We start from the raw sequence: 25,381 nt of genomic DNA on the forward strand, positions 1-25,381 counted from the left end.
CTGGGTACAAATGTAATTAAGCAGATGAGCAAATTAAGCCAGCAAAACATCTATGTACCTTCTACTCCACAGGGGAGGAAGGGTGGGAGCATGTGAATTTAAGCAGATACAAGCATGAGAAATGTGATTGCAGTGATTAATGTATCCCTTCTGAGTCTTATGGATCTGCTTAGATCACATGCTATGCATAGATTAGTGAGCAGTGTCTGGAGAAGGTGGCAAGTGGTCAGAAGGTACAGTGGCAAATCGATGTTTTAGCACGGATTGTCCCACCTGTGAGTCGACTTTAGAATGTGTGTCAATGCAGTAATGCAGATTAAAATTATGAATGGAGCATATGCATGTGGAGATGGCGTTTTTAGAAACATGATCTCCCTCCCTCTGAGGTGCCATGGAGACAAACAGTTGGCCTGTTTTTCATAGCGGTCTTGTCTACATAGTAAAGGATCGCTCTCATTACATCTAATGTATTGAGTCTTTTCTCAACTGCGCTTGAAGGGTTTTGAAAGAAAGCTGGTTGTTCGATGTGCTGGTTGACATGGAACTTGGATATGAACTTAGGTGAAAACTTAAGAAAACACCTGAATACTAACTTGTCTTTGTGGATCAAATATAAAGGGTTTTGCACTGACAAACTTTTTATGGAGGTGATGCAGTTTTATATGCAAGGTGTTTAAGGCTGGATTTGTGCATTGGCTCAAGGAGGTGTCCCCAGTAGCTTTGCAAGTACCACATGGAGGTCCTGCCCTGAGGCGGGTTTGAAATGGGAGGGTAAAGTCTTCACTTCCCTCCATGACACTACCTTTGAGAAGTGGTGCACGTGGATAGAAGCGCTAGGTGAACCTTGGAGTTAAATACTAGACAGTGGAGCATGTAATGGAGAATTTTGTGATGAAGTACATTATATTGGGTTTACATCTTGACTGGCACTATATTACAAATCTCATCCATTTGTTAAAATAACAGTGTCTGGTTTACATGCCTCCATGAGTATTTCCATACACCTTTTAGGTAGTTTTAAATGGCCCAACTATGACTTTAGAAGCCAAGCTGCCAAGTTTATAGACTGAGGGTGTGGGTGGAACGTTGTCCCCCCCATGTTGTGAGCATGTTGTAGGGGCACTGGAGTTTGATTGGTTCGCACATCACCAGTTTGCGCAGATGTGGAAACTAAGGTTGTTCCACCCACAATGGAGCAACTAGGATTAGTGTCACTTGTTTCTGGTGCATCTTTTTCACCACCCTGCTCAGTAGTGGTGTTGGGGCGGGGGGGAGATGGTGGAGGGAGTGTAGGCACATTTCCCTGACTTGCTCATCCACAGGGCGCTACCCTTTGATTCTTGTTGGGGGGAACCTCAATGCGAAGTCTGGGCATGGTTTGTTTTGGCTTGTAGCGAAAAGTCTAAAGGGGGATAGCCCCATAGGGAGAAGATCTTGTTTAAGATGTCTGTTGAGCTGCCACTCCTCTTCTTTGGGTAGCAGACCTCTGCTTAATGAGTCTGGCACAGATTGGAGTTCCCCTGGAACGTGTTGCAATGTTAGGAAGATGCCCCGCTTGAGTGCCCATTTCCAAATTGTTTGTGCTATCCTGGACAGATTTGGAGAGGTGTGCCCCCCCTGTTTATGTAAAACATGGCAGTGGTGCTGTCCGTGAGGAGTTGTACTATCTGGCCCGACAAGTACACTTGGAAAGCTTGTAGGGATAGAGTACTGCTATCAGTTCCAAAAGGTTGATATGATTTTGGGCTGTGATCTGTGTCCACAGACCATTCTCTGTCGGGTGAAGGTAATGGGCTCCCCACCCAGTAAGCGATGAGTATGTTGTGACAATTGCTTGCACTGCCGGGTTGTGAAAAAGTTTACACTTTAACGGGTTTTCCTTTGTAGCGCTTTACCGAGGGTTAGTGAAACCACCACTAGATTGTCCCACTGACCGCTTGCATGAGACCACTGTACGCTAACCACTCTTTCTTTGGTCGCATGCACAACGACATGTGAGGGACCAGGTAAATAAATGAAGCCATCATCCCGAGCAAACGCATTGCTTTGCATACAGTTACTAGGTAACCCGCTAGATACTTATTTGCAGCAGTATGTTTTGCACTCTTGACGGAAAGACAAAACCTTCTATCCCTATGACAGCTCCCAAGAACTGTTTCGAACGAGACTGGATTCTTTCTCGTTGATTGAGAATCCCAATTGGAACAGAAGATTGATTGTTCTCTGGGTATTTTGCTTGCAAATTCGGGGTGGATTCAATCAGCCAGTCGTCCAGGTGAGGGTACACTGGGTTTGACTCTGCGCAGGTGCGCGGTCACTACTGCTAGTACCTTGGTGAATACCCCTGATGCGGAGGCGATGCCAAAGGGTAGCACCTTGAATTGGTAGTGTTGGTTCGCCATCTTGAAGCGCAAGAATCTGTGCGCTGGGAACATTGAAACATGAAAGTATGCATCTTTCATATCCAAGGTTGCCATGTAGTCCTGTTTTAGCAGTGGGATCACTTCTTGAAGCAGGTCATGCAGAATTTGTGTGGCTTGACATAGGTGTTCATAGGGTACAGGTCTAGGCCAGGGTGCATTGTTAGGTTTTTCTTCGGTACAAGGCAGTACATTGAATACCTGTTACCTTGCTTGCCCCGACGACATGGTGTCCTTCAGTAGCAGTGTTTTGACTTCCTCCAACAGGATGCAGTGTTCTTCCCGTGAAGTCTGCCTTTGTCTTTTGACCTTTTTTGGCCTCTGAAAACCCTGTTGGGAGGAATGCCCTTTTGAAGAACCCCAGGACAAACTTTGTCCACCCTGGTTGTAGTTGAGGACCCCTGGGAGTTCTGTCCTTTAAACCGGCAAGAGTTTGAGCCCCCTCTTTGCCCAGGGGTTTGTTAATGAGCTGTCCTAGGGATTTGAGGGTATATTCCTCCTTTGCGCTTTTAAGCGCATCAACTGCTTTGCCAAATAAAGCGTTGGGCCCAATAGGCATGTTGGAGTGTAGCCTGGGTCTCCAATTTGAACCCAGGTTGGCAGAGCCATATGTGGCGCTTTATCAGTGCCTTCTGCCACGATCCTTCCTGCATGGTTTGCTGCGTCCCAGTTATTCTTTACCCGTTTTCCTTCAGCAATGGTGAGTGATAGAGTTGATAGTGTTTTATTAGCTATCCTCGTCCAATAGGCTGCCGAGGAAGCTACCTTCCTGGCCAGGGTCTTCTTATTTTACTCTCCTTGTCCGGGGGGTGGCAACTTCGGAAGAGGCCAGAGGGTTCCTGCTCTTTCTTGTGGTGGCGACTACCAGAGAGTCAGGCTTTAGCTGCCCCCTAATGTATAAGGGGCCCGATCAAAAAAAGAAAAAAAAGAAAGAAAAAAAAAAACAAAAAAAGAATTTGATGCGCGGGTTGACTGCTGTGTCAAAGTGGATGTGAACAGAGGGTTGAATAAGTCTCTGGACCAATTGTAACAAGGGGATACATTGAGTGGCCGATTATCCCCAAAGATGTCCTCCACGAAGTCGGTCGACTTGGGCTTCTTGAGTGTCTATTTTGAAGTGCTCTGTAGCCTTTAGGAGTAGGTAATTATATTGCAGATGGGGGTCTACTGGGGAGTCTGCCACTGGTGGGTGGGTGTGGTCTGGGGATTGGACGATGTATGTGCTGTAGTCAATATAATATTGGTTAAAGTCTACTGTGTCCCCTTGGTCCTCTGGGTCTGTATGAGCCAGGGTCCTGCGAGCCTGAAGTGCTGTAATAAGTGTCCTGACCCAGGTCCTGATGTGACAAGGTGTTAGCCTGCGTGATGTCCATGCAGACTTTTTGGCAGCTGGATGAGTGCCTCCCTGCTCTGTGGGGTCCCCTGAAGGCTGCGGAGGACCTTGGGGTGATCATCAAAAAGTTTATAAAACTGCATCCGCAGCACCACCCTCGTCTCGAAGAAAGTCAAGTAAGGTGGTTTACAGGAGAGGGCCTGGATCTCACCCACTTGTGCAGAGGTGATGTCCACGAGAAAAGCAGTTTCCCACGACAAACTTGAGTGGAACAGAATGCATAGGCTCCAACGGGGGTCCCATGAGCCTAGTAAGTACCACATTGAATTCCCACGCGGGCCTCAGCCTTCACCGCCGGGAACAAACAGAATAGTCTCTTGACTCATTCCTTGACCAAACGGTGCGTCCACAAGGAGGGTGTAGCGGGGGCCTGCCATCAGATGAACCTTGGAGGCGTGAGCCAGCACCGATTTGGCCAACAACAGCAAATATGAAAGTACCTGAGGGGCTGTAAAAGGGAAAAAGGCAGAGTGGGGGATACCATTTATGACTGATTTTTGCAGTGAGGAGGAAGGAGTAGAGAGGGGAGGAAGAAAGAGTGAAAGGGAAAGCTTAGATAAGCTATACTTCACTCGAACAAACAGACTCGCCATGGATCAGTAGGAGAAGGGAGGAGCTGGAGAGAAGTGAGGAGGGGGTGAAAGAATTAGTGGAAAAACAAATCCATGAAGCCACACCATCCCCATCTCCATCACGCCCTCCCCCATCGCACCCTACATGCTCAACCGCCGCACGCTCGCTGCGCACAATAAAGCTCGCGCCCTTTATGGACGAACTGACTCCCTATGCATGTCGGCTTAGAGACCTCCATAGTCGCAGGCAAGACAGACAAATAAACATGCCCACATTAAACACAGGAAATGACGAAAAAAGGGGAAAGGACGGAGAAGGAGTTGGGAGCAGGGGTAATAAGGATGAACTTGAAGAGGTAAAGGAAACGGGAGAAGAGGAGGGGTGTGAGGACCCGATATTATGGAACGTAAAGGGGGACACAAGACACAATTTAATGCCACTGTTGGAGAGAGGAGGGGTTAGACCACAGTATGTACCTTGGAAGCATACGGAGAAAGAAAATATAAAATGTAGGCTCCCATCACTAAGCGGAGGTGCGGGTAAGTGGATATATGAAATGGAAAAACACACCGCAGGACAGAAACTAGCAGTAGGAGATGTGAAGGGCCTGTTAATATCAATATTAGGGGATAGAGCGGATAACATTTGGAAGAGAGCGGGATTCCATGGGGTAACAACGAACACATCGCATGATGGGGCACCATTTGCAAACTGCAGACATGCGCTATGGCAGGCACTGAGAGTGCAGTACCCAGACACATCAGACATAGGAGCAATTACTTCCCGTAAGATGCGTGAGAATGAGGATCCTGTTGATTATATCCAGGATATTCAAGAGAAGTGGCGCATGGAAACTAGAGAACAATGGGACAAAACACCAGCCATATTTTATCATATACTAGTACAAGGGCTCCCAGAAGGAGTTCAGAAACTAAAGAAAGTAGTGGGAATGGAAGCAAAACCATGGCCAGAAATACAACTGACTATAGTACATCACTGCAGGACATGGCAAGGAAAAATGAAACAAAAAGAAGGACAGGAAAACAGAAGAGGCAAAACTAGTACAGAAAAAACTTACTAAATACACAATGGAAGGGGCACTAATAACTACGCCCACACCAATGACCCAAAGCCCCACACAAGTAGTGGCTGCACAAGATCCCGCTCAAATAGCACCTCCACAAAGTGTAATACAGCAAGTGCCGCCTCTGCAATTACACGCACCAAACATGGGAGGAGGGTACCCAATGCAAGGAGCTGGGTATTATAGTTATAACAGGGGGAGAGGAGGATTTATGAGAGGGAGAGGATACGGATATAATACCCAACAGCAGGCGGGGGGACTTAGAAATTCCTACCTCACAGGGCAACCGGTAGATCAGGACAACACAGGGAGCTTCCCATGGCAAAGCAGGGAACCACCCGTGTGTTGGAGTTGCGGACTATTAGGACACATGTCACGTACGTGTAGGGTCAGGCCAGGAACACCAGCATGGAATGAACAAGCACAACCTAGGACCTCACAAGAACAGCAGGGCATACAACAACAGCAGATGTTACAACAAGGAAGTGACCAACAACAACAAACAACACAACAGCAGCCACAAACATATTCACTACCACAACAACAAATAACACAACAACAGCCACTGCCACAACAACAAGTAGCGCTAATACAACCACCCCAAACTCAACAAACGCAATTGGGTAGGGTGACGGTGTTGAGACACAACCCTTACACAGGGAATGGCCAATCATTGTACCCTCAATAGGACAGCCCACAGACGGCCTTGGTGTGTCCCATCCTGTCAGTAACACCTAATAGTGCGGAGGAGCCACGCATAGAGGTAACGATAGGTGACAAAAAATTATCATTCCTTGTTGACACCGGGGCAACCCGGTCTTGCATAAGGGAAGGTAAATTTAAGATGTCAGGCGAAGCCATGAACACCCAAGGATTTTCTGGGGCTAAAGGGTTGGTTCCATTTACTGATAACGTTCCCTTATCTATTGGAGATTATGATCTGTCGGTTCCACTTTTGTATTATAGTGCCTCACCAGTAAATATACTGGGAAGGGACATAATGAACAGGTTGAATATGACGATCTCCTTTACAAAGGATGGCATAATTTGCTCTACTCCAGGGATTAACATGCTCGCAGCACAACAGATTATGCAAGCATACTGTGGGCAGACAGAGATTAGGGCGGAGCCAGTAGATGGCGAGCTATTCCAGTATGGAACAGACATGGCATTTGCATGGATGCCAGGGATAGAAGCGAAAATATGGAGGAGGCCAGCAGCCTATCTGTTCCGACCAGAAACACCCGTAAATGAACCAGAAGGAAAGGTGTTTGTAATGGACATCGAGAGCATTATTGCAACAGCTGATTATGTTGCTGTGCACGCCCAAGATAAAGAAGGGAGAGCATGGAGGGCAGTGATAGCACTAGCAGAAGGATGTAGGCTGACCCAGGTGTCAGATGAGGAGCTGTTCTCAGAAGAAAAGGAGGAAGGCGAAATGGTGTTCATGATGAGTGTAGAAATATGGCTAAGAGTGGCTCACAAACAAGTAGCACAGAAAATTGCAATGGCGCTTGAGGCACCAGCATGCACCCCAGTCCCATTCTTTAAGGAGGATATGTCAAAGGTGCCCAAATCATTATGGACTATTAGCCCTTATGACGTGGGATGCATAAAAAGCATAGGGGGTGTAAGGATAAAATTGAAAAAAGGTGCAATACTACCAAGAGTGAAACAGTACCCATTGTCAAAAGAGGCAGATGAGGGCATATATGAAACCATAACGGCCCTTCTAAACAATGGCATATTGGTCCCCTCAGAATCACCATGTAACACGGCTGTGTACCCGGTGCGCAAGGCTAAAGGGGGGTCTTGGCGCTTCATACAGGACCTCAGGCCCTTGAACAACATAGTAGAAGCAGAGTATCCAGTAACAGCAAACCCGGCCACAATATTGTGTGGCATTCCAGCAGAAGCATCACGATTTACAGTGATTGACCTTAAAAATGCTTTTTCTCAATACCATTACACCCGGACTCACAAGATTTGACAAGCTTCACTTACCGAAATACAAAGTGGAAACATACCAGATTTCCACAGGGATATTGTGAATCACCCTCGATTTTCAATAGAGTAATACAAATGGATTTGGGTAACGTTGAGGTGGAAAACAGTGTTACAATATGTGGATGACATAATAATTTGCAGAAAAAACGAAAGTAAATGTAGAGAGGACTCCTTAAAAATGTTGACAATATTGGCTGAAAAGGGGTACAAGGTAGACATGGAAAAGATACAATACTGTCAGGAACAGGTACTTTACATTGGCCAACTGATATCCCAACATGGAAGAAAGATTGCACCACAAAGAGCACAGGCCATTTCAAGTACTCCCGTGCCACAGACAGAGAACTACAGCAATTTCTGGGGTTGTGCAACTACTGTAGAGCATGGGTATTTGATTACAGTTCATACATAGGACCCCTGCTTGAGGGTTTGAGGGAAGCCAATAAAGGGGAGAAAAAGTTGGGGTGGACTATGGAAATGAGGGAGGCCTTTGACGAATTGAAAGACGCGATATCAACTGCTCCAGTACTGGCATCCCCAGACTATGAGCGACGCTTTTTTATATTTTCACATTGCGACTCAGCAGTGATGAAAGCAGTATTGGCCCAGAAAACGAGCATGGGCTATAAACCAGTAGCATTTTACAGCGGTCACTTAGACCCCTTGATGTTAGGCCACTTCCCTTGCGAACAAGGTCTCGCTGCTGCTGCTTTTGCAGTGGAAAAAGCATCAGCAATAACCATGGGGTGTCCAACTACACTGTTTGTGGAACATGCACTATTTGCAATATTGAATAAACCCAAGTCCACACTAACGACACAGAGGGCATCAGGGTATGAGATCATTTTGTCTAGAGCTGAACTAGAAATTGTTAGATGTAGTACAGTTAACCCTGCAAGGTTCCTAGCAGAAGTAATTGAGGAGGGAGATTACGCCCACGACTGCACCCAAATAACTGAAATGTACTCGTGTACTAGAAAAGTTGAAGAAAACGCACTAGAGGGAGGTGAGCTTTTGTTTATTGATGGGTCATCAACTATTGATCAAGGAGATGGGATACGGAGGACTGGGGCAGCAGTAGTAAAAATGATGGAGGCGCCGGTGTGTGTGGCTATGAAGTGTGTACAATTACCACGACATTACTCTGCTCAAGCCGCGGAACTGGTTGCACTAATATTGGCATTGAAGGAAAGTTTTGACAAACGAGTGACCATATATTCCGACAGTGCATATGTTACATCCACTGTCCACTCAGGGCTATCAAAATGGATAAGAAGAGGGTTTAGGAGAGCTGATGGCACTCCAGTGCAACATGCCCTCTTGTTGGCTGAACTAATTGAAGTAATAAACGACCCCCAAGAACTAGCCCTAGTCAAATGCACCGCAAACACCAATGGTGAAGACCACGTCTCAAAAGGGAACGCAGCAGCAGACGCACATGCGAAATATGCTGCATACTGTGGTGAGATATGGAACCCCACAGACTCACAGAGAGGGAGAGGGAGGGGAATGGCTAGGGAGATGTTAATAAGAGAAGGGTACACCCATCTCCCAACCACACAGATTATGGAGCTACAAGCGGCTGCACCAATGGCCGAAAAAGAAATATGGGTAAAAAGAGGATGTACAATGTCACCAACCGACGCACTATGGCGCCAGGGTGGCACTGGGAAAGTTGTAATACCGTTGGCACTTTTAAATACCGCCCTGAGCCAATTACATCACCCAGCCCATACAGGCAAGGAAATAATTGCAGCACGAATTAGAGAAGATTGGTTCTGTCCTGAGTTAAATTGTCATGTGTCAAATTTTATCAGCAATTGTCTCACATGTCAACAGTTTACGGCCGGTCATACCCTAAAAGTGATAAGAGGTACCATACCCCGGCCAGAAGGACCTTTTCGGCACCTTCACATTGACTATGTTGATATGATCAACATATGTCAAGGTAATAGGTATATGATTGTAGTAGTATGCCCATTTTCTAGGTGGATTGAAGCAGGGCCCTGTTCACACCCAGATGCATTTAGAGCAGCCAAATTCATAGTAAGGGAGGTCTTCCCCAGGTGGGGAGTGTGCGAGGTGTTAAGATCAGACAATGGCCCGCATTTCGCAAACGAAATGTTCCAGCATATCACATCCCTACTGAGCATAAAACACAAATTTGCATTTGCATACCACCCACAGGCTAATGGTGTATGTGAACGCCTGAATGGCTTATTGAAGGAAGCAATTGCAAAGATACAACAAACAACAAAGAAAAGTTGGTTGTATTGCCTCCCGTTAGCCCTATTTGAATTAAGGAATAGGCCAGGGTCCGACCACCACCTCACCCCTCACGAGGTGGTTACTGGACGTCAAATGCGCCTTCCCCCAACGCCAACGTCAAGGGCATTCACTGACCACGAAAGTTCAGCGAGTGTGTTAGGTGATGAAATGTATCAATATGTGTCTTCTTTGATTACTAGTGTTGTGTTTGTGTCTCAACAGCTCGAGCGCACACGGGGCGGGTCTACCAGCAATCAAGAGGAAGGCGCAAGTACAGAATTGGAAAAGGAGAACTTGTGCAAACTTGCCAAAGGTGACCACGTGCTACTTCGCAATTTCAATAGAAAATGGAACGATAAGAGGTTCACTGGCCCCCATCTGGTAGAGGACGTATCAACAAGAGCAGTAAAACTAAAGGACAACCGTGCCTGGAACCACCTACATGATGTAAAGATCTACAAACTGCAGACCCGCCCCAGCGCCAACGACAGGTCCATTGGAAGAACAGCAACAACATCCCCGACAGCGGAAGGAAGTTCCACCACAGACAACGACCCAATTGTTCCCTTACCGTGCCACTACCCAGCTACCCCGGAGACAATAACTGACGAAGAAAGGGGTGATCCCCATACTGCCCACCCCATGGTCACACGTTCAAAGAGTAAAAATACTTCCGCCATCTGAGCCCAAACCCCCCGCCCATTGACTCCCAAGTACAGTTATAACTTAAACTGAAAGACATTGCCTGCACAAATACACATGTAAACACGTGAATGTTCTCTTTTTTTTTCTCTCGCACATACAGGAACTGCGTAATATTGTATTGTCAAGAAAAGGCTAACTAAGAAGTTCACTGTCCAGGCGTAGATGGTACTCCCAGACGATAACTACCCAGAAGAATTGTCACACCAATTTGTATACGAAATAAAAAGGCCAACATACCTAAAAAGGAGAACGGTACGTGTCTACTACACAGCCTTCCTCCTGGCCATAGAATATTCCATGCCCCACCTCCGCCCATACTTGCCGGTCCTAAGAGACCGATCACTTAGAGTAGCGTGGGAGCAGCTCTTCGCCTGGGCACTGAATGACTATTTGATAGGGAGAGCTTAAAGGAAACAAAACTAACATTTAATAACAAGCATTTTGAGAATTTTTAGGCGGGCAACTTTAACGTCGCAAGAATACGCTGCCAGGACTGCAGCAAGGTAAGAGCAAAATGCCGGTGAGATTAGCATATGTAATAAAAATAATAGGGATTTTTATGATCACCGGGTTCTTGGCTGCCTCTGTCTGGCAGTACAGCTATGCTATCAATTTTATTGCTGCACCCAAACCTAATATACCCCCGTTCCCTGCTGCAACAGGTGTTACGTCAGGTGGTAATAGTAACATTGCACACAAGCAAAATAGAGTTAAACGCAGCACATACTCAGACAATAAAGGTATTGATAATTATATACAAGATTCAGCACACGTCACAAACAACATATGGTACCAACACATGACCCGCATTGGTAAGCAGACAACTGAGGATAGCTGCTACGTTTGCTCATTAATACCATACGCCATGAGTGCTTCACGAACATTTGTTGCCACAGAAATAGATGAAGACAGCACAGTGCATAATATACTTGGCACTGTTCCAAACGAAAGGAAGATTCCAAGGAACAGTAGTGCACATGACATGGAAAACACGAGACTCATACCCATATGAAAACAACTTCCTCAAGACCTATTTGAGTTATCACAAGACCAGTTTACATGCTGAAGCATTCAAATACATAACAAGTGGCCCTGCAAAAGGAGAAACAAAGAAAGTAACGCTGCAGTATCTACCATGTGATTGGTACGCCACTGAAGTTCCGGGTAAACAAGGATGCTGGGAGAGGCCGCTGGTGACGATAACAGGAAAGGTGTATCTGGACAACAGCTGGGAAATAGGAGTGATTGGCAGCAACATGGTAACAAAAGAAACTATCTCAACCATCGAGACACACAATCACCGATGTTGGACGACGTGGATCAAGTATGTACCAATGCTCACGTGGGTAGAAGAAGATGAAGACCCAATAACAATACTACCGTTGACTGCGCCCAAGGTATGCTACCAGCATAAAGGAGAGGTGGACGTAGGATATAACACCAATTGTGCAAGTGTGATGGAGTTACCTGAGGGGGGAGCGGGAACAGCAGTAATAATGGACCATTATTGGGCCTGTGGAGAAAAGGCATACCATACACTGCCTCCTCTGTGGAATGGTGTGTGCACAATGGTACACGTCAATGTACCATCACTAGTGGTACCTAAGAAGCACGTCAATGTGGCGAAATTTCCTAAAATGGATTAAGGGGATAAGAGAAGAAAGAGATCTACACCACTTCAGGAGGAGCAAGGGAACAGGACCAACAGCAATGGTACTGTCCTAAATAGAAAAAAGACAAGGAGAGCCACTGACTGGAAATTACCTGTGGGGAAGGTCGGAAACGGCACTAACATCAATACCGCCAGAACACAGACTATTCAGCAGAGCAGCAATGTTCTTCTCCTCAATAATACACCCGGGACTGCAGGCTTACGCAAACGCAAAATGGCTCCAAATAACTAGATGGGAACTAATGATGACCATCAATTCTACAGTAAATGGGTTTAACGCAATAAAAGAGGAGCTGCGAGCTGTAAGGATGGTAGCACTCCAGAACAGATATGTATTGGACCTTCTCACAGCAATGGAAGGAGGAGTTTGTGCAAAGATAGGACAATCATGCTGCACGTTCATACCTGCCAACGATGCTGACAATGGTACACTGACAGAAGCAGTTTCACAATTGGCCCAGATGCACTCCAAAATGATGGATGAAAGTAACGGTGTAAACAAGGATAAGAGCTGGTTTTCACTATTATGGTCATGGATGCCATCCTGGCTGTCAGATGGACTGAAAATAATAGTGGGCTGTACTATTTTGGCTGGAGCTACTCTGATCATAATTAGATTTTGGAAGGCCCGGAAGGCACGCACTACTGACGAGTTGCTGGAAATGGTGGGAATGCACCCCTTGATGCCAGCAGATGATGGCCAGCATACAGGTGTGATAATACAGGAGAGGGAGAAGTTGCGCACCCAAATCATCACCAACCATCTAGACCCACCATCAGTGAAGGTCGAGAACCCAAGAAACCCCAGGAGCTACATAGGAAGATGGGTATACTGTACTCCTGGAGGAACCTGTGAATATATGTATTGGTCATTTGAAGATCATGTAAACCATTATGGACATCTCGGAGGGATAACTAAGATATGGCGAGTAAGAGGAGATAACGAGAAGGATATGTTTGTGGTCGACAAGTCGACCAGAGGGGGGACTGAAGTGGGAGAATGGAAGACCAGGCTCCCGTCCTTCGCCTCTCGCGCTTGGCCTAGAGGGTCACGACCCAGACACCCGCCACGAGAAGAATTTGTCCATTTACCAGACGACCAGATACCCTGGTACAGGAACATACGGATGTGTCCATCTGCCTGCCCAGCAGCCCGCACTGGCCATGCCGACACCTGCGGCACGGATCAACTAGACTAAAATCTACACGTCGTTAGAGATGCCATGACGACCTAGACAACGGGAAGCACATCTGTACAAATATACACACTGGACATTCCCACACCAACCTACACAAAGAATATACTCAGTGCTATGACGTAGGCGACAGGCATATTCACGGACGTGCATTTTTATTATTTTTACATAGGCTTTCAGAATGCAGAAACGCAAGACGCGTCATGAACTCATCTATAAAGCTTGCTCACGCTTCTCTTGAAACCCGTTACCATCATGAGAGGTATAATGAAGACACGATACTGGTCATGGAACTATATGCTACTATAACCTAAAAAACCTATGCACCAAACGGACTACTTATGCACCAGGCCCGAGTAGGCCTCAAACAAGAGCTCCCGTGGACATTAACAAAGCAAGAGTCAGGTTGCTGATCCTGCAGAAAGAGCCCGGTGGAGCAACCAGCCAAGGTCGCAATGTTGCAAACCCACATTCCAAGAACAAATCATCAAAGGCACGATGTTACAACCTCGCACTCCGCGCACCAACGTTAAAGTCACACCGGCAAATTAAACCAGACGCGCAGTGGAAAAACAATATTAATTGTGAAGAATTCTGCCTCTTTCACGGTCCCTCCCCACGTGACCGAGCCGAACCTGACGAGATGCCAAACCTAGGAGAGAAGAGGCGTCTGGATCTCTCGCTACGGGACACAGGCAGATACACATGAAAGGCTCAATGGACATCTGCGACAGTGGGAGCGGTCAGCCTTCCAGCTATGAATAAAACCTCACATTGTCTGCACGTACCCGTTGTGAAACATTGTTGCAACTTGCAGGTACACCGAGAGCTGGGAACAGCGGTGGTCCCAGGCTGGGAAGCTCACGGGCGCACCAATCAGAACATGGGGCTCCTATCACTGACGCCATTAATGTTAACCAATCCCCAGGAGTCTTCATGTAACAATTCTCATGTATCTAATTGTAGGGACAACCCAGAGTCCACTAACATCGTTCTCTATATGTGTGCTATACTAACCCTACCACTCGAGCAACCAATTAAGAGTGGCGATAGGTTTTTTGTTAACTTTCTGAAGTGCCGCAAGTAGCGCGTCATAATACAGTAAAAAGGGCCTGCGAGCCCCACGATTGTGTGTGTGTCAGGACGAACGCGTGCGCTCCTTGACCCATCCCTGCCGTTTTGTCTAATAAACAGCAGAGTCACCTTGCTGGATACACGGGAGGAGTTGGGGCCTCCCTGCCTGGAGGTCTGCGGACGGCCCGGCCGACCCTGGCAGAATTTCCCCCCCGACAGGGCTGTGACCCTCAGCGGGTCGATCTTCTGGGAATGGCACCAAATAGCAGATCTCTTCCACTTGAGCCCGTAGCATTTCAAAGTAGATTATGCTCTAGCCTTGGCGAGAACTTCCTTGCAGTCTGCCGGGAGATCGTAGCCACCAAATTCTAGCGCTGCAGGAGCCAGGCCTTCAGGTTCAGAGACCTTGGATAGTGGTGAAGAATGGGGCCTCCTCTGGCGAGAAGATCCGTGACCACTGGCAGCTTGACTGGTGGGAACGCCAACATGCTGAGAAGGTCCGGGTACCAGATCTGCCTCAGCCACTCCAGTGCAACGAGGATCATCCGGCACCGCCTGAATTGACAGAACTCAAAGTAGCAATGGCAACGGAGGGAACGCATACAGAAAGGGGTCTTCCCATGAGAATGAGTCCATGCTCCCCGGCAGGGAGTACCTGCTGGCAAACCTCTAGCACTTGTCACCGCGCAATCAAGTCTATCTGGGGATTGCTCAATTTGACACAAAGGTTCTCAACAAAGTTCCCACTCGTGGCAAGAGCGAAGCTCCCTGCACAGAGAGTCGGCGACAGTGTTCTTCACTCCTGCCAGATGAAACGAAATTAGGAACATCCCCTGGGCGATGGCCCAGTGCCATAGGTCCTGCACCTCTAGAGAGCGCTGGGGATCTGGTGCCCCCCCGTTTCCTGATGTCAATGTGCTATTGTCCATGAAGACCTGCACCACCTTGCCCTTGAGGGACGGCAGAACGCTGGCGTGAAGACTTCGGGTGTGGGCTCCCCATGCTTCCAGGGAAGCGTCCATAATGACAGTCTCCTGGTGCAGTGGTGCTTGGAAATCCGCACCTCCGATCAAATGAGAGCGCACACCCCACCACCTTAAATCGCCCGATAGAACCCCTGCTCGAGCGCGATCCTGTCCTGGAAGCTTACATACACCCGAATCCAAAGGGTGTCAAGGTACACCTGCAGTGGGCACATCCGTAACCTGCAGAGTCGAATCAGGTAAATGTATGACATGCCAAGCAGAGACTTAATGGCCCTCACCCTGGCTATTTTCAGAGCTAGCAGCCATTGCACCTTGCCCAGGATGGCTGCTACCCTCTCTTCTGATGGTGATGCCAGGCATGACATTGTGTTGAGCCGGGACCCCAGGAAAAGCACGTCCTGCGATGAGTCAAGCAGGGCTTTGCATAATTCACTGAACCCCAGATCCGTCATTAGGTGAACAGCCCTCGCCATGTTGTCAACAGCGATGTCTCTTGAGCTGGCCCAGTTGTCCAAGTATGGGTAGACATGAATCTCTTGTAGTCGTAGATGGGCCGCTACCAGCGCCAGGCACTGGGTGAAGACTCTGGGCACCGACATCAGCCAAAGAAGGGCCTTGAATTGGTAATGCTTCCACTGAATGACAAAGTGCAGAAACGTTGTGTCCTTTGTGGATGGGGATGTGGAAATAAGCATCCTCCAGATCCAACGACGATGGAAAGTCTCCCTCCTACAGTTGTCCGAGCATGTGTGGAAGAGTGACCATTCAGAATTATGGGACTTTATGCATTTGTTTAGTCGCCGCAAATCCAGAATCGTGCTCCAGACCCCGGTCTTTTCGCACAAATACCTTGAACAAACTCTAGCCCTGGAGTCGCTTTGGAGCTAGCTCCATCGCCCCCTTCTTTAGCATGCCCCGAACTTCCAGTAGCAGCTCAGGGATGTGGTTTTCCTGCCGGGCCACCGGTGGTATGTGGGGACACCTCCGTTGGAACTCTAGATTGTGTCCGGGGGTGAGAGCGTCCAGCACCAAACCATTGGTGGAGATGGTCTTCCACCTTCTGAGTAAGTTTGCCAGCTGGCCCCCCATCAGGGTGCACGGGTGGGGGCCCGACGTCCAGGCCGGTTCATTCTTGATTGAAGGTCGAAGGGCTGCCTTGGGGTCCCAGTTTACGATGGCATCCTCCTCCAAAGGCCTTGGAGTAGCCTCTGTTGGTTTCTTGGGCCAACGAGAGGGAGTGTTGCCGGTAAGGAGTCCCCGCCGTAACCCTTCGAAGATCGGGGAGACTTGCCTCCAGAAGACTGAAAGGACGGCCATTACTGCTGTAGCATGCCCAGGGCACGTGCCGTCTCCGTGTCCGCCTTGATGGCTTGCAGGGACTCATCCACAGCCCTTCCGAAAAGATGGTCTCCATCAAAGGGCATGTCAAAAACCCCTGTCTGGACCTCCTGTCGAAAATTGGTGGCCTTGAGCCAGCCACGGTGGCAATCCAAGAGCAGGACTGAAAGGATGGTCTTCACCTTGCGGCACTGGTATAGGAACCCCCCCCAACCTCCCTTCCAGTGTTAGCTGGAAGAGCTCTGATGCTCTGGAGATGGAACAAGTTACTTACCTGCAACTGTTCTCCAGCTGGAGTCTGGCATGGATTCACATGTTCATGAACATTCCCCGTCAGGCTGGGAATCCTAAGTAAAGAAAAAAATCAGTTTCATTTCTGAATGGTCTTTCTCCCAACAACCAATCACTGGTCTCTGGGTCATACTGTCCCCAGCCAATGACTGCCCTCTACCCAATCCCCTCTGGCAGCCATCTTGAGATTTGGTAGCACATAAAGTGGCAGTAAGACCAAGAGAAAATCCTCAGAGGTAGGCGGGAGGGTTCGCAAGTGAATCCATGCCAGACTCATTCCTTCTCCAGCATGGGGTCTGGCATGGATTCACATGCTCCTGAATGAAGAATGCATAGCAGTACACACATGCACAACCACAGGAGGTGGCAAGGCTCAACATAAGCATCTTACCTCCTCATCAGGCTCACCTTCAAGCAAACAGGTTGCGCTGCACTGCTTGCCAGACTCTGGACTCCTCCCTGGAATCCCCGACGACGCACTAAAATTTCGTTAAGGTGTGCGTCAACCTCCATGTAGCAGCCCTGCAGATGTCCGGCAGGGGCACACCAGACAGGAACACTGTTGTATCAGTGATCGCTCTGGTAGAGTGGGCTCTCGGACAGCCAGGCAGCAGTCATTTTGCCAACCGGTGACAGTGGGTGAAACAGCCGGAGATCCACCTGGAAATGGAAGCCATGGACAAGGCCTTGCCATGGTTCACAGGGCCAAAGTTCACAAAAAGCTGAGCAGTCTCCCGGAAACTTTGTGCAAGCTACATATAACTTGAGCGCACGCGCCACATCCAGCGAGTGCAGAGTCATTTCAGCCGGCAACGAAGGCGTTGGAAAAACACAGGCAACACCAAAGGTTTGTTGAGCCGGAATTCCGACTGAACCTTTGGCATGAAGGAGGGGTGTGTCCGCAGCAACACCCTTGTATCGTGGAAAGGCAAATAAGGCTGCTTGCAGGATAGGGCCTGGCTCTCACCTACCCTCCTGGCAGACGCGATTGCCACGAGGAAAGCCTTATTCCATGAAAGGTACCCGAGAGGGGATTGATGCATAGGCTCAAAGGATCCCCCCCATGCCCACATGAGCCGTGTCAGAACCAGGTTGAGTTCCCACGCCGGGGCAGGGACCTTCACTGGCGGTAATGATCAGAACAGTCCTTTAAGGAACTCCTTTACCAGATGGTGTGACCAAAGCGAAGACCGTCTCAGAGACCTGGTGTAGTAGGAGATAGCCACCAGATGCACTTTGGAGGCGTGAGCCAGTCCTGCCCTGGCCAAGGACAATAAGTATGGAAGGACATGCAGGACCGTGACCCTCAGGAGGATTATCTCCTGTGTCCAGCACCACATCGTTAAGCACTTCCATTTGTGCCCATAGCACTCGAGTCAACGACGATCTGGCCCTGGCAAGAACACCAGACGTCAGCAGGAAGCTTATACCCACCAAACTCTAATGCTGCAGGAGCCAAACCTTAACTTTCAGGTTCAGCGACCCTGGGTTGTGATGTCGGATTGCACCTCTTTTGCTGGTGAGCAGTTTCGTGACCACTGGCAGCTTGACTGGTGGTGACGTTGACAGGATGAGATGGTCCTGGTTCCAAATCTGCCGCAGCCACGCCAGGGCAGCAAGGATCATCTTGCACTGGCACCGTTTGAATAGATTGAGGACTCGCAGCAAATGGAGCAACAGAGGAAATGCTTAAAGGAACAGGCCTTCCTGCGCGTCCCCCATGCTCTTCGGCTGGCAAACCTCTGGCACTGGAGTTTGTCACTGTTGCAAATAGGTTGATCCTGGGCCTGCCCCACTTGAGGAACAGACTCTCCACTTGATCCTGCCGAAGCTCCCACTCATGGCAAGAGCGTAGTTCCCTGCTGAGTGAGTCAGTGATTGTGTTCTCGACTGCCAGGTGGAAAGGAAAGAGGAATGGCCGGGGACCGGATGCCCCCCTGCTTCCTGATGTAGAACACTGGTGGTATGGTCTGTGAAGACCCCCACCACTTTGCCCTTGAGGTATTGGAACAACTTAAGGGCCCAGAACACTGCCCGCAGCTCCAGGACATTGATGTTGAGGTCCCTCCCTTCTGGTAGCCACAGGCCTCTGGCATGGAGACGTCTGGTGTGAGCTCTCCCCAGCCCTCCAGGGAAGCTTCCATGGTGACAGTCTCCTGGTAAGCGGGATTCTGGAAATCTGTGCATCTGGCGATGTTGTAGCACCCCACCACCTTATCGCTCAACGCAACTCCTTGTCGAAGACAATCTTGGCAAAGCTTCCATGCACCTGGATCCAACGAGCGTCCATGAACTCCTGAAGGGGCCGCATAATCAACCTGCAGAGTCTGATCGGGTAGATACCCGACATGCCGAGCAGCGACTATGGTCCTCACCGTGGCAATCTTCAGTGCCAACAGTCGTTGCACCTTGCCCAGAATGGATGCTATCCTGTCTTCCGAAGGAGCCGCCAGGCAGTAGACTGTTGAGCCTGGATCCCATTAACAGAGCGTCTTGCGATGGCATTAAGCATGACTTCAGATAGTTTACCGAGAACCCCAGTCAGCAGCCGGATGGTCCGTGTGATCGACAGCAATCTCCCCCGACTTGGCATTGATGAGCCAGTCAAGGTTTGGGTACATCGGTTTTCTGCACCTTCCCTGGGGTAGCAGACTTCCTACTAGATGAAGAGCTGGAGATAGAGGCAGATTGAGACAGCCAACGCGGCCTGACCGTCGCAGGATCCACTGGAGTGGCAACTGACAGAAGCTGACTTGCAGTGTTTGGCCGCGTTGGGCCCCCTCGGATGGAACACCCTCAAAGGACTTAGAAGCCCACTCAGGGTGGCTGGATCCGGAAGAGGCCACCCCCGATAATCACCCGGGGTAGAGGCCCTGGACTGGAGCCAGGCCGCCAACCGGATGTGCCGACCCTTCATTGTGCGATTAGTGAAGCCACAGATGATCTCACAATCTTCTTTATGCGCCGGGTGTAACAGTACAGGCACTGGCAATGCTCGTCATCCGGATAAACAATCTGCAAACTGCAGCTAGTGCACAGCTTGAAGAGAGATGCTCCGTCCTTCTCCTCCAGCATGATCCGGCGAGGTCTAGTCCTGAAGAACTTCTGGAAGCCAAGAAGAACACTCGACAATGTCTGCCCTTGAGGGGCGATGATACCGAAAAACAGATCCTCCTCCTCCCCCCACCCTCCAGTTAATCGGAAGAATAGCGATGGAGCACACAGGCTCGATTGACCCAAAAAATAAAATTTTCCCATCAAAGCGAAAAACAGAAAACCTCGAAGAGCAAAATTCGAGGACTCCCAACACTTGAACGTACGATAAAAATCTGAAGATGGCTGCCAGAGGAGGGGCTGAGGTACAGGGCAGTCATTGGCTGGGGGCAGTATGAACCAGAGTTCAATCATTGGTTTATGGGAGAAAGACATTTAGAAACGAAACAAACGTTTACTGAGGATTCCCAGCCTGATGGGGAATATTCATGAGCATGTGAATCCATGCCAGACCCCATGATGGAGAAACAGGTTAACAAAACATTATAATGGCCTAAATTTGCAATGCGGCTGAGGCGGTCCTACTAGGCCTTGTGAACATTTGTAACGTGCAAGTGCAGAGAGAAGCGAGGGGGGAGGGGTGGTTCATTCGACAGAGGAGAGGGAGGGGTGAGTGCCAGAGAGCCAGTTGCAGGGCAACTGGTAAGTGCAAAGCAGTGACCACTTGGTACGGGCGGTCAGCCGTCAGTACAATAAGGGAAGGCCTGTGAGAAGATTTATCATAAAAATGAACATTTTACCCAACAAGGACAAAGCCCAGCACATGGAGCGGCTGCATAACAAGGAGAGCATGGAGTGGTGAAGTGTTCGAAGGAGAAGGGGTGTCTGAGGAGACCAGAATTTGTTCTGAAGGGACAAAGCAGATAGTGGGGTCATCAACTAGTCAAGAGGGTGTTGGACGACGCAGTTTTGGATAATCGAGGCAATGGAATAAGGGGAGAATCACCAAATGAAATGTGCGTTAATGAGATTTGTTTGTGGTGTCTTAATGAAAGTGGTCTTATTACTTTTGTCTGATTTGGAAGGGGGAAGTGTGTTCAGTATTATACATTAAAAAGTAGGGTGTTTTATGACACTGTTGGCATCTTTCATGAAGTCCTACATATAGTTAAATGAGTTGCAAGTTCCAGTCCAGAATAAAGTGCTGTAGGATGTTGGAGGGCAGAGGGTGAGGATGGCACAGTAGCCATGGGCGTGTTACCCAAATATTTGGAAGGACTTCATTAAAGGTGTTCCCACAACCTTACCTGTGGCGTGTGCAGCTTCCTACATTTCAACCAGAGGCTCTATAGACCTCCAATGTACTAGCTACAGCACCAGTCTTGTAACCAGTTGTAAGTGAAAGAAAGCTTGGTTAAAAGTAGTCATTTACTGTAAAGGAGTCATACAATGAAGCTAGTTAGTACCTTAAATTGGGCAATATTTATGAAACTGAATCATCATAACAGGTTGATAATAGAAATAGTTTGAGATACCTGAATCTTTGGGCAATGCTTAATTTTTTCCTCCTGTGGAATGGTGTTGGTTACTACTACGGCTTCAAAAGCAGCATTATTGATCCGGGAGATAGCAGGTCCAGAAAAAATTCCATGTGTTAATATTGCATAGACTCTAATTGCACCAGCGGAAAGCAGCCTAAAGACAGAAGGATGTTAATTTAAAAAAACTTATGAACTGAAATACTAAAAAACTACAGAATGCCAACATTAAGTCACAATTAAATGTTTTATATTTCACCTTAGCTTCAGGGACATTTGAACAAACATTAGCCTCAGCCACACAGTGAATCAAGCACATCGGCCAAAAATGTACAATGTAACCAGCTGGTTAATGCAAAGTGCTAGGCAAGATTGTATGCAGTATACTTTGGGTGCACTACAACAACCCTGACCTCCTGGCAATAGAAACCCAACCTTTGGTACAAGTCTGTACTACACAGGTTGGGAGCCTGTTGAGCAGCCAGGCTCATCTCAAGAGGGGTCAATGTGAGCTGTAGGGGAGTTAGACAGATTCAGTGACATGTATTCAAATAAACTCTTACACAAGGTTTCTTGAATAAACAATTATTAATGTGTCAGTTTGAATAAGCCTTCTTCAGAAGGGAGTAATACAAAGCAACACACAAATACTTCAAAATACACTAATTTTCTAAATCTGCAAATATCCATTTGGGATGGCCCACAGACAATACCTACAACCTCAGGTGACTTCAATAGTTAAGGTGCTGGGGACATTATTCACTGTTGCATTTCGAATATTATTGAGGAGTGTCAAAGAAAAGAGGTTTCAGAATAAGACAAGTGTTCACACAATTATTCTCAATCAGGTAAGTGCTTTCAGGTAAGTGCTTTAAAAAAATAAAAAATGCAAAGTCAGTTAACTCTTTCCTAGAAGGAAGGCAAAACACAAGCAGAGAAGAGTCATTCAGGGAGCCAGGCCAGCCAATGTTAAGTTAGCAAAAATCAAGGTGAGCAGAAGCACTTCTTGCAGGTAAGTAAAAGGCTTGCACAATGTTTTAGAAATCTTTGTAGCAAAAGTACAATCAAATGTAGGGTCACAAGCTGTTAGACCTGCGAGTAGTATAAGATGCACGCAACTCTAGAGCAACTGAGAACAAGCAAGGTGGCACAACAAGAGGTAAATTCTCCTAGACTGTACAGTACCTTTAGGGTGAAGAAAAGTGCAGCATATGGTTTCTATTCCTGTGCAGCTCTGCAGATCCTGGTGTTCCAGGGCCTCAGACGTGGGGACAAGAGTGAGGACTTCTGGGGACTCCTGCACTGCAATGGGACGGTCACCGACTGCAACCAGCAATCTTCAATGAAGTGGCACTTCAGTGTACAGTTCCTCGCGTGTACCGCAAATGGCAACACTGCAGTTACAGGTTGTCGAGATGGGCTTTCCTTGCATCTGGGGTCCAGCACTATGTTGAGGTGGCTCAGGCTTGGTTAGGCCTGCTTCCTGGGAGTTCAGAGGATCTTCCTGGAGCTCTTGGCCAGCTTAAAAGCAATGCACACAATCTGGTTTTCCTCTCTCTGGCTATTCAGTTCCAGCAGCGACTGCAGTGGAAATTCAATCAACTTCGAGAGGATGTCCTGGTGGCTTACTTTTGGAGTTGATGGTCCCACCAGCTCAAGGGGAGAAGTCGTCCTTGCAGGGCTTCTCTAGTCGAGAGGAATTCAGAGCTTCAGCACAGCAGCGGGGCTTCACCGGGCAAACCAACTGTCCAGGAGTTGCACCAGTCGTCTCTTCCAAGTTCTTCTTCGGATTCCTTCGTCCAGTGGTCGACTCGGCCTTCCAAGCCAAAAAGCCTCGCCTTTTATACAGGTGTCTCCCATTCATTCAAGCTTAGCTGTCAGTCACTCAGCACCCACCCAGTCCTCAGTGGCCATGGAGAAACATGGTTTCATCAAATCCCTGGAAGATCTCAAATCGAGGGAAATGCAAATTGACCTTATAGCCACGGACAGACATGTTTCAATAGCCAAGACCATGAGAGAGCAGTTTCCAAATATTCGCCATCAATTTGATGTATGGCATGTTGCCAAATCAATAAATCTCAGCTGCTGAAAAAAACAAAAAAACAAAGTTCTGAAAATATTTTACAGTGGTCCCAGTCTTTCAGCAACCATCTTTGGTGGAGCTCCAAAACGTGGTGGGTCTGGAAATTCTGCTAGAAAAATGGCGCAACTGGTCCAACGCTCACTCTTGGGCAGAAAAACTTTCCACCAATGTGCAGATGGACCTTTGTCGGAGGAGCAAAGAAGTGGTTGATTCCATCTTCACCTCCACACAAAGCTCTTGAGAAGATTGTGTTTGATAAAACTATCAAGAGATCTGAAGGGACTCCCAGAATTCTGTCACACTGGAGATTGAGGTGTTCCACAATATGTGCCCAAATTACAGGCCCAAGGATTGCATTTCAGCATAGACGGGATGCAATATAGGACATTACTAGCGGTATTGGCGCATAACGAGAACGTAGAGCGTGAGCAATCGAGGACTACAGGAAACTTCCTTACCCAATGGCCTCTACAAAAAGAAGCAAAAAATGGAAGGTGTGATGTTGGAAATGCATTGGAGTGACAGGGCCTCCTGTAGTCTTCATTTGTGTTCGGTATTGTTTTCTGCCCAGGAGGCCATGTGGGACTCCTGGCAGTGCAGCTCTTCCTATTTTTTGGTTTGGTGTACAGAACCATGGGATAACCTTATGGCACCCATGGGTGGGGGTGCAACCCTGTGCCCCTATTGTATGTTTGTGGCCAGCTCCATGCTGAATTTGACAGGTGCTCTGAGTAGCCCCAATTTTGGGATACCCAGGCCCTGCCATTGGAATCAGTTGATTCCCGATACAAAACAAGATGGCCCCTGTGGCCTCTTGCTTTCTATTGCCCGTTAACTTGTTTTCCCAAAGTCCTGGGAAGTCCCGACTGCCTCTTCCCCCTTCACTAGCTGTTGGGTGAAAGTTCCATATATGGTGGTGTTGTGAAGTGAAGGCCAGACTGGCCGGAGCTTTCCCAGTGGCTGGATGTTGTGGGTATACCCTATGGGTGGGACCTGGGTGAACGGAGTGTGTGACAAATATGCACTTCTTGCTATGGCTGTCTGGTTTCTGGTATGAGAGTCAAAGACTGAGACAGCCCTGCCCGAAACTGGTATGAATGCAGTGTGTAGTGCTGAATGGCTGGGTACTTGTCCCAATACACATTCCTTGTTGCGAGCGTCTGAGAGGGAGGAGTATGGCCTGAATGCACTGTATGCCTGATTGGCTGAGTGACTGCATGAATGCCCTTCTGTATGATTGGCTGCAGTGTGTGACCCAGCAGTGTGGGTTGAGAGGCAGAATAGTATATCTGGGGACCTCTCACCACTGGAAATTGTTCAGAAGCTGAAGAGAAACTGAGTTGAAACTGAAGCTTAACCTTGAAGCCCTGCTGGAAGAGAAGTCGTGCTGCTGCTCTATTTCATCAATCTGAAAGCTGCTGTGTCTCCAAGGACTGACCCAGAGAGGACCTGGTTAGGCGCCCTCTTCCCGTGCTCCGAGGGACCATCAAGCACCGCTAACCTTCGCCGAAGCACCCTGGAAGTCAGACCCTCGCAAGGCTGCCAACCGGAGACGGGGACCGCCGAGGAGAATGAAGTGAAGCACCCAGACAGCGACGCCATTGAAGTCCATTACAGTCGACCAGTGTTCGGAGTATCGCCGTAACCGCTGGAGGCCCGTCGAAGCCGTGTTGCCCAGAAGAGGGGACCGCTTGACGCCGTGCCGCTGACGACCAGAGCCGCCCACTCCTTTGCCAAAGACTGTTGAATCGAAGAA

At 48.3% G+C, this 25,381-nt stretch overlaps 1 protein-coding gene across 1 annotated transcript in view; it reads right to left on the reverse strand.

The window, feature by feature from the left end:
- Positions 1–25,381, reverse strand: part of PRPS2 (phosphoribosyl pyrophosphate synthetase 2) — a 258,770-nt gene that overhangs the window by 21,565 nt on the left and 211,824 nt on the right. Inside the window, exon 6 of the mRNA XM_069639274.1 lies at positions 21,537–21,696. Within this exon, the coding sequence (XP_069495375.1) occupies positions 21,537–21,696 (160 nt within the window). The remainder of the gene's footprint in view (positions 1–21,536; positions 21,697–25,381) is intronic.

This window comes from Ambystoma mexicanum, chromosome 7q (assembly GCF_040938575.1).
Source record: "Ambystoma mexicanum isolate Mex_15411 chromosome 7q, UKY_AmexF1_1, whole genome shotgun sequence".
Taxonomy (NCBI): Eukaryota; Metazoa; Chordata; class Amphibia; order Caudata; family Ambystomatidae; genus Ambystoma; species Ambystoma mexicanum.